Here is a 9,675-nt window from a genome sequence, read left to right on the forward strand (position 1 = left end):
GCTCTCCCTTACTCTCACCTGGAGCAGGGATGGCATTGTGAGTGGGTGAAGCAGCCAACCCTAGATGACTCCCTGAGACGGGCAAGGCATTGCTCACAGAGGATGAAGTCAGCTGCTCCATCCCCACTGGGCTCAGGTTCATTTCATTCATCCTAAGGAAGAGCACACACAACCAGTTAGGCAAAATCTTACCTCAGTGATTCCATTTAAGTTCCGGAAGAACCTGAAACGATGCGGGTAAGGAAATGAGAGCTGACCAACTACTACTGCATTCTTATGCTTACAGTTCTCTGACATGGAGGGTCTTATTCTTTCTACTGATAAGGAAACTGGGATTCAGAGTCATTAACTCAATGTCACAAAGCAGAAACGGGATTTAACTCAAACCCTATGCACACTGACTGAAGCAGACTCCAATCCTTAGAGCACACAGCAGTAAGAGTTTGGTTTTTTATTCAAACACTAAGTTTTTCCTTTTACAATATTTTCTTTAGATGGCCTATTTGTTACTTCAAACGAGACTTTTGTAGAGTTTGTTTTAACTCACTCAAAAGGTAATTTTTTTTTTTTTTACTAAGAGTTACAGTGATACAGAATCTGAATTAGATTATTAACTGTGTGAAGAAGCACCGTACTTCCACCATGGATTAGATTTTATTAAAATTCCACACAAAAACCTTAATAATATCTGCCATATAGCGAGGTTCATTATGTAAGCTTTGCTATGCTACATACTTTATAAAAATTTACTTCATATTCTTTCACCAATTCGTCATAATAAATGAGGAAACCAGTCTCAAAGAGGACATGTCATATGCACCAAATCCTAGCAATTAAGTAGAAGAGCACAGATGATGCTGCAAAACATTGCCAAAAAATTTCTTACTATATCAAACCTTTTTTTTTCAAATCTACAGACCATTTTTGTCAAGCGAAAAAATCTGAAAATCACCTTTTCTTTGCAACCTATCTTACATTATCTTTTTTTTTAATTTTTTATTTTTTATTAACATATATTTTTATCCCCAGGGGTACAGGTCTGTGAATCACCAGGTTTACACACTTCACAGCACTATCTTACATTATCTTTAACAGTATTATCAGAATACACTGGTTTGGGGCGCCTGGGTGGCTCAGTGGGTTAAAGCCTCTGCCTTCGGCTCAGGTCATGATCTCAGGGTCCTGGGATCAAGCCCCACATCAGGCTCTCTGCTCAGCGGGGAGCCTGCTTTCTCTTCTCTCTTTGCCTACTTGTGATCTCTCTCTCTCTGTCAAATAAATAAATAAAATCTTAAAAAAAATACACTTGTTTGAGCAAGTTGCTTGCTCTTGGAGGCTATCAAGAACTATTAGTTCCTATGTCAGAATTAGAGACTGCCATATTATAAACATTATAATTTCAATAAGCTAGCCAACAGGTTATCCAAAGGTTACTAAAGTCCTCCAATCCCAGACCACCTGGGTGGCTCAGTCAGTTAAGTGCCTTTGGCTCAGGTAATGATCTCAGGGTCCTGGGATAGAGCCCTACAGTGCTGAGTCGGGCTCCCTGCTCAGTGGGGAGTCTGCTTCTCCCTCTACCCTTCCCCACTGCTTGTAATCTCTAACTCTCAAATAAAATCTTTACCAAAAAAAAAAGAAAAATCTCCAATTCTATATTGAGAGTAAGCACAGGGCACAGTAATGCAAGCTCTTCTGCGTCTATCCCATGGGAGGAGTAAAGAAAGGAGGAATCAAATGGATCTACATATTCCTTAGCAGTGAACGCAAACCTAAATAGGTTTTAATCTGAAAAATGGCAGTATCAGCTATCAATAAACCTGAAAATAATAGCTCACACTTACTACTCCCTTACTGACCTAAGTGATTTACATGTAATTTACATGTAATTATTTCACCTAATCCTTATAACTGCTGTGAGGTAGGTATTATTCTTGATCCCATTTTAGAGATGAGAAAACGGACTCAGAGAGGCTAAGAAACTTAACCCAAGATTATATAACAAGTGACAGCTGGAATTGAAATCCAGGTCTCCCAATTTAAGAAATCTAAGCCAAATCAGTATGTTGTGCACTTAAGACCAATATAACATTGTATGTCAACACCTGAAATTAATACAATATTGTATGTCAACTACAATAAGAAAAAATTTTTTAAGACTTTATTATTTATTTATTTGAGGGGGCGGGGGACACTGTTCAGAGGGGGAGGGTGAAGCAGGTTCTCGGCTGAGCAGGGAGCCTGATGCAGGGCTGGATCCCAGGACCCTGAGTTCATAACCTGAGCCGAAGCAGATGCTTAACCGACTGAGCCACCCAGGGGACCCTACAATAAAAAAAAGTTTTAAAAAGAAACTCAAGAAACTCAAGCTGTTAACTACAATTAGACAATGATACTAAAAGAACCATTTGCCTTTTACACAGTTCCAATAATTAGGATCTGTGTATTTATATTACGGGTTGTGTTTAAAGTCCCAGGTAGATCTGTTCCTGCATTATTCTACATCCAGAGGCTTTAATCTTACCCCAGGCCACGTAGCTCATTAAACTAAACTCTCAGACATTAATAAAATGAACAAGGCTCACAGTGGAGAACAGGCACTCTGAAATATTTGATATGGATGGAGCAATGTATTTTCATCGCCACTAGAAAGGCAACTAGAAGTACATGACAAATGAGGTACACCTTACAAAGGAGAGCACATTAATAACAGTATTTAATTATGCTATAAAGAGTTCAAAAAAAAAATCTTTATAGCCTAAAGAAACAATAGCTACCTTAATATTCCAAGTTTCTAGGCGTGGGTTGGTTTAAAACGGACTTTTCCCGTAACTTTTTATAGCTACAAATATAACTAAAACTCTACAACCACTGGAGCAGGGGGTTACAACAAATGGGTTACAATAATTTTTTAAAGTACACTTAAAAGTCTACAGCTTAAAATCCCATTCTAAAAATTCCTGAATATTAATCTGTGTACCTAATCTCCAGATAAAAATCAAAATGGTGTTTCTAGGTTGACTCCTAGGCCTTCTCTTAAACCAGTTCAAACCAGAGTTTAATGTGAGAACCTCAGCAGATTTCTGCTTCGTTGTGAGTCACTAAAACGTGATGACCTCAGCAGCCATAAACCAAAGGTAGGGCGCCTGGGTGGCTCAGTGGGTTAAGCTGCTGCCTTCAGCTCAGGTCATGATCTCAGAGTCCTGGGATCGAGTCCCGCATCGGGCTCTCTGCTCAGCAGAGAGTCTGCTTCCCTCTCTCTCTATCTGCCTGCCTCTCCATCTACTTGTGATTTCTCTCTGTCAAATAAATAAATAAAATCTTTAAAAAAAAAAAAAAAAAAAAAAAAAAAAAAACCAAAGGTAACTAGTATCTCACAGAGGGAAAGCAGATGAAGGGAGGAATTTCAATATGATCCTCCTAAGACTCTCTCTCTGAAGTGCAATTCTATTCTACCTACCTTTCTCACAGGAGTTTCTGGGAAGCAATCTGGGAAGAAGGGCCCAAATCATACCAACCTCTCTTCTTCCTACTCACTCCTGGTAAAATCATTTCTTTCACACTTCTACACTTTATGTGTGTGTTTCTAACTGACCCAGGAATAAATCATTTGCCAGTTGCTAATGACTTTTTCTTAGAATCTTACACCGTTTTCTTAGAATGACATATAAGAAGGTAAATGAGGGGTGCCTGGGTGGCTCAGATGTTAAGCGTCTGCCTTTGGCTCAGGTCATGATCCCGGGGTCCTGGGATAGAGCCCCACATGGGGATCCCTCCTGGGCAGGGAGGCTGCTTCTCTCTCCCCCATTCCCACTGCTGTGCTCTCTCTCACTGTCTCTCTCCCTGTTAAATAAATAAAATCTTAAAAAAAAAAAAAAAATTAGTCATGTTAAAAAAAAAAAGCTAACTGAAATGCAGGCACTTTGCAAAATGCAAGGGGCAGTTTCAGCAACTTCAGTGAATTTGTTTTATATTCCTCCATCCTAAACATACATCCTATGAAAGGGTCCCAAAAGAATAGCCAAACATAACTATATCCGGCATATTTCTGTACTGACATGGTATGATTAAATACTTCAAACATTAGCACGAAATCTGCAAAACTAATCATTTCTACCTGCAAAATTAAGAACTTAATTTCTCCACATTACCGTCCAAGTCAAAGGATAACCAGCAAAATTCAAGGGGAAGCATGGTGAAAAGCTAAAAACACACTCTGGAATTCAAATCAAGATATAAAAAGCTCAAGTAACTCAAAGGCATAGGGAAAATGTCAATGAACCAACAATCCATGTGTGGCTATCTATCTGGAACTCACTCCTGTACTCACATTTGGAGTAAATCTGGTTGAATCAGAGTATATTCAACCCAATTCTGGCTTCTGGATTTCTCGATCCTTTTGGGACATACATCCATCTTCAAATAGCACCTGTAACCCTCCCCCGCGGCATCAAAAACCAAAGAAAGGCACTCTAAACTCTCCTTTGCCAAATGTTTTCCACGGACGTCACCAGCGCGGAGCCCACCAAGCTACTCACCTGTGATGCATCTGCTTGGGGCCAAGTGTCAGAGAAAAGAACACACGGGTGGCGGGGAACCGGCATCAGGGACTGCGTTCCAGGGTCACGTGCTACCGCATCTTGCTTACAACCGCTGCACAAACGCGGCCACTCGGCCCCGCGGCCGCCCAGGGCCGCCCAACTTCTCCCGAGGGCCGGCGGCCGCGCTCCCCGCCGCGAGATGGGGCATGCCGAGGGACACCCGGGGCTCTTCCTCCAGAAGCTTCGGGAGGGAGGCTGCCCAACCTGGGGAAGGGGAGGACAAGGGCGGTCACCCAAACGGGGGAGGGGGATGCAGGCCCCGTCCCCACGCCACCGGAGAGCCCAGGCGCTGCGGACGCCGCCTCCCAGGGGCGGACGGCTGACTCGCCCGCTCGCCGGCGTGGGGCCCGCAGGCCCCGCAGGCCCCGCCGCCCTCGCCCCGCCCCGGCCGGGCCCGTGCGCAGCCCACCTGCCGGTCGCGCGAGGGGCGCGCGCGCCTGCCCCACCGCTTTGTTCCTCATCCGGGCAGAGCTCGCCTCGGGCCCTCCCCGCCCGCTCGACCCCCGCACCCCGGGGGCCGCCGGCCTAACGTTTCCCGCCCGGCCTGGCCCGGCCCGGCCCAGCCCAGCCTAGCCCGCCGTCTCCTCGGGGCCGCACCCTCCGAATCGCGTTTCCGGCTCCTCAGCCACTCGGGGCGCCTGCCGCTCCGCCCCTCGTGCGTGCGCCCCTCCCCGCCTTGGCCCGCTAGCGGCGCCGGCGTTCCGGCGTCCCTCCCCCAACAGAACCCCTTCTGCGCGTGCGCACTGCGGGGACCCAGGCCCGAGGGTGCCTGGCTGCGAGAGGCTCCGCGGGAGCGCCGCGTCTCCGGCGGGCTGGATTGCATCGAGCGCCGAGCTATCGACCCACAGTTGCTAGGCAACCAGAGCTAATGCGCAGGTAGCAAAGGGGTTCTGAGTCCCCTAAATCCTCAGATTCAAGGTTTTAGTCTTCTTGCCATTCTCCTCCTGGGGAAGCGTGGGTCCACGCAAGCCCCAAAGATTCGAAGTAAGGGACTTAAGCCCAAAGATGTTGGCGCTGTTGCCCAGGAGGAATTGGGAATCCGTCTTGAATAGCTTTCACCCTATGTACACCTGAAGATGCCCAGTTTCCCTGCTTCAAGTCATAAATGGGGGAGTGGGATTTGTATAGATTTTCTTCCCCTCATCTCTGCCCTTCTCTCCTGTACGCCAAACCCCGTGCTAAGCTCTAGGAATACGGAGATGGGATCATTTTTCTCTAATGTCAAGTTTGTGAGGACTGGACATTTAAACTACAACAAACTGCCTCGTACCTTCCAGCAAAGGTACTTCCTAGTACCTACCAGCAAAACCGCGGAGACCCAGGAATTCCTCCTTTCCTTCACAAATCAATTACTGAATGACATCTCAAACATAGAAATACAAAACAAGATACAGGTCTTGACCTTGAATAGCTTGTTGTCTAGTTAAGACAGGTGAGTTTTGCAAATTCAATCCCAGGTAAAGGGGCAAAGAGGCACGCACAATGTTTTGAATGAGAGGTGAGCGTGGTGTTTCCCTTCCCTTCTCATGAAAAGAAAGCACAGTTCCAGATGAGGGAACTAATCACTGAACCCTGACAGGTCACATTGGTTTGCTCTCTTGTTGACAACAAATAGAAGTCTAAGTCAGGAAAGTCATCATCTCACAAGTAAATGAGAGACAATATTCCCTAAAATACCAAATTCAAACCTGGGGTCTAGAGAGTAATGGTGCGTTTTATAAAAGGCTGAATAATTTTACTCCAGTTTTCCACGCCTATTCTTTTCAAACGTAGATGTAAAAATCATGATTATGTAGAGATGTAAAAATCATGATTATGTAGAATCACGTAAGACCTAAAACTAATAGTTACAGAAGAAAATGGAGGAGAAAATCTTTGTAACTGTAATGGGACATGAAAGTCAAGAACCACTAAAAAAATGGAAAATTGAACTTCATCAAAATTAAAACTTTTTTAAAAGATTTTATTTATTTATTTAACAGAGAGAGTGATCACAAGTAGGCAGAGAGCCTGATGCGGGGCTCGATCCCAGGACCAAGGGATCATGACCTGAGCTGAAGGCAGAGGCTTAACTCACTGAGCCACCCAGGCGCCCCCTCAAATTAAAATTTTTTGTCTTGAAAAGACTCTGTTGGCAAAATGAAGTCAAGCCAGAAGTGGGTGTAAAATATTTGCAAAACCGGGCACCTAGGAGTCTCAGTCTGTTAAGCATCTGCCTTCAACTCAGGTCATGATCCCAGGGTCCTGAGACCCAGTCCAGCATCAGGCTCCCTGCCCAGCAGGAAGTCTGCTCCTCCTTCTCCCTCTCCCTCTTCCTCTACCCTTGCCCTAGGTTGTGCACTCTCTCTCTCTCTCAAATAAATAAATAAATAAAATCTTTTTAAAAATATTTGCAAAACAAATATCTAACAAAGAACTTTTATCTGAAATATATAAAGAAGCCCTTAAATTCAATAATAAGGAGGTAAACAAACCAACTCTTTTTTTTTTTTAAAGATTTTATTTATTTATTTGAGAGAGAGACAGTGAGAGAGAGCATGAGCGAGGAGAAGGTCAGAGAGTGAAGCAGACTCCCCATGGAGCTGGGAGCCTGATGTGGGGCTCGATCCCGGGACTCCGGGATCATGACCTGAGCTGAAGGCAGTAGTCCAACCAACTGAGCCACCCAGGCATCCCAAAACCAACTCTTTTTAATGGGCAAAATATCTGAACTGCCACTTTACCAAATAAGATATATGGATGGCAGTTAAACACACACACACAAAATGAACAACATAAATAGTTATTAGTGAAATGCAAATCAAAACACAATAAGGTAACATTACACACCTACTAGACGGGGCAAAGTTTATTTGTTTTTAAGATTTTATTAACTTATTTGACAGACAGAGATCACAAGTAGGTAGAGAGGAAGGCAGAAAGAGAGAGGGGAAAGTAGGCTCCCGGCCAAGCAGAGAGCCCATTGCAGGGCTCAATCCCAGGACCCCAGGATCATGACCTGAGCCAAAGTCAGAGGCTTAACCCACTGAGCCACCCAGGCAACCCAGGGGCAAAGTTTAAAAGGCTAACTATAACAAGTGTTGCTACAGACACAAAACAACTAGGACCCTCACACTTTGCTGGTGGGAATGAAAAATGCTACAGCCACTTTAGAAAACAACTTAGTAATTTTTTTGAAGATATTATTTATTTATTTGACAGAGAGAGAGATCACAAGTAGGCAGAGAAGCAGGCAGAGGGAAGCAGGCTCCCCGCTGAGCAGAGAGCTCGATGTGGGGCTCAATCCCAGGACCCTGAGATCATGACCTGAGCCTAAGGCAGTGGCTTAACCCACTGAACCACCCAGGCGCCCCCAATTTAGTAATTTCTTATACCATACGATTCAGTAATTACATTCATAGGTATCTACCCAAGAGAAAATAAAAACATATATACAAAAACTTGTACAAAATGTTCATAGAAACTTTATTTGTAATAGTGCTAAACTATAAACAGCCCAACTGCTGAGTGCATAAGCAAATGGGAGTATATCTACACAGTGGAATACTATTCAGCAACAAAAAGGAGCAAGACATTGATATGTGGATAAAGCGCATCTTTCATACACAAAAGACTATACATATCATGTGCACCCGCTTATATAAAATGCTAAAAAGGCAAAATTGTAGTCATAGGAAGCAGATAAATGATTGTCAGGAGTTGGGGATGAATGGGAGGTATGAGACTGCCTATAAAGGGGCACAAGGAAGCTTTGAAGGCTGATGAAAGTTATCTTGATTGTCGTAGTGGTTACACAACTGTATACATTTGTCAAAATTCATCAGGCAGTACACTGAAATTGGTGAATTTTATTGTATGTAAAAATCATCAGAAAGTCTATTTAGTGTAGGTCACCGTATGCTTTCATCATTCTTTTTTTTTTTTTAAAGATTTTATTCATTTATTTGACAGAGAGAGAGAGAGACAGCGAGAGCAGGAACATGGGCAGGGGGAGTGAGAGAGGGAAAGCAGGCTTCCCGCCAAGCAGGGAGCCTGATGCAGGACTCAGTCCCAAGACCCCAGGATCATGATCTGAACTGAAGGCAGACCTCCAATGACTGAGCCACCCAGGCACCCCTCTCTCATCATTCTTAATTTTATTGTAATTAATTGTTTAATTTTCTGTCTTCCCAAGTAGATTTTAAGTTTTGGGAACAAGATCCATGTCTATCTGATTTAATGCTATATGAGATAGCACAATACCTGACATATACTGTGAGCTCAATAAATATTTGATTAATAAATGAAAATTAGGGGCACCTGGGTGGCTCAGTTGGTTAAGCGCCTGCCTTCGGCTCAGGTCAAGATCCCAGAGTCCCAGGATCAAGCCCCACATCGGACTCCCTGCTCAGCAAGGAGTCCACTTCTTCCTTTGACCCTTCCCCATCTCGTGCTCTCTCTCTCTCTCTCCCTCTCTCAAATAAATAAATACATCTTTACAAATAAATACATACATTAAATTTAAACTGGCATAACTGTATACTATGCTTATTAACTCACATATCGCTTTCCTTGGAGACTTACAGAAAAATGAATGCTTCAAAGGTTTCCTACGGAGCTGATTTAGGATGACTTGCCACTTTAGGGAGACACCAAGGAGCCAGTAAAACAATCAAAATAATGGGAGAACTACTGACCAATCAGACAAATAGAAACAAAGAGTGTAACCATTCTTTTAGAACCTAAGTATTGAAGTGACTGAAACAGAGATGCTGGTTTGCACCCAAAGGCTGAAACTTAGAGATAAGTGTATATGAGACCAACCAGATCACAACCATTCACATTTTTGCTGGATGGAAAATTATCTTCCAGCATTAAAGACATAGGAAGAATGGGTAAATGGGGGCTTAGTCTGGGCTGCTCAGGATATCCCTTTTTTTATTTGACTCTAATTAAGGTACAAAATCCTGCTTTTGATCTCTCATGTTAGGAAGAGTCTGGAAATATCACTTTTTGTGGATAAACCTGTTCTTCAGCCTTCTTGAGATTCTCTCCCTAAGCCTGAAACAATTACAATTTATTACATCAGATTCTGACA

At 43.6% G+C, this 9,675-nt stretch overlaps 1 protein-coding gene across 4 annotated transcripts in view; it reads right to left on the reverse strand.

The window, feature by feature from the left end:
- PRDM4 (PR/SET domain 4) overlaps window positions 1–5,318 on the reverse strand; it is a 28,213-nt gene extending 22,895 nt beyond the window's left edge. For 3 of the 4 annotated variants that reach the window (XM_059186779.1, XM_059186775.1, XM_059186778.1), the window contains exons 1-3: window positions 5,008–5,189; window positions 4,536–4,802; window positions 19–152 (exon numbers count right to left, since the gene is read on the reverse strand). In XM_059186779.1, the coding sequence (XP_059042762.1) occupies window positions 19–152; window positions 4,536–4,546 (145 nt within the window). In that variant the 5' untranslated portion in view covers window positions 4,547–4,802; window positions 5,008–5,189. The other variant, XM_059186776.1, reaches the window with a different exon arrangement.
- Window positions 5,319–9,675: the final 4,357 nt, after the last annotated feature.

This window comes from Mustela lutreola, chromosome 8 (genome assembly GCF_030435805.1).
Source record: "Mustela lutreola isolate mMusLut2 chromosome 8, mMusLut2.pri, whole genome shotgun sequence".
NCBI lineage: Eukaryota > Metazoa > Chordata > Mammalia > Carnivora > Mustelidae > Mustela > Mustela lutreola.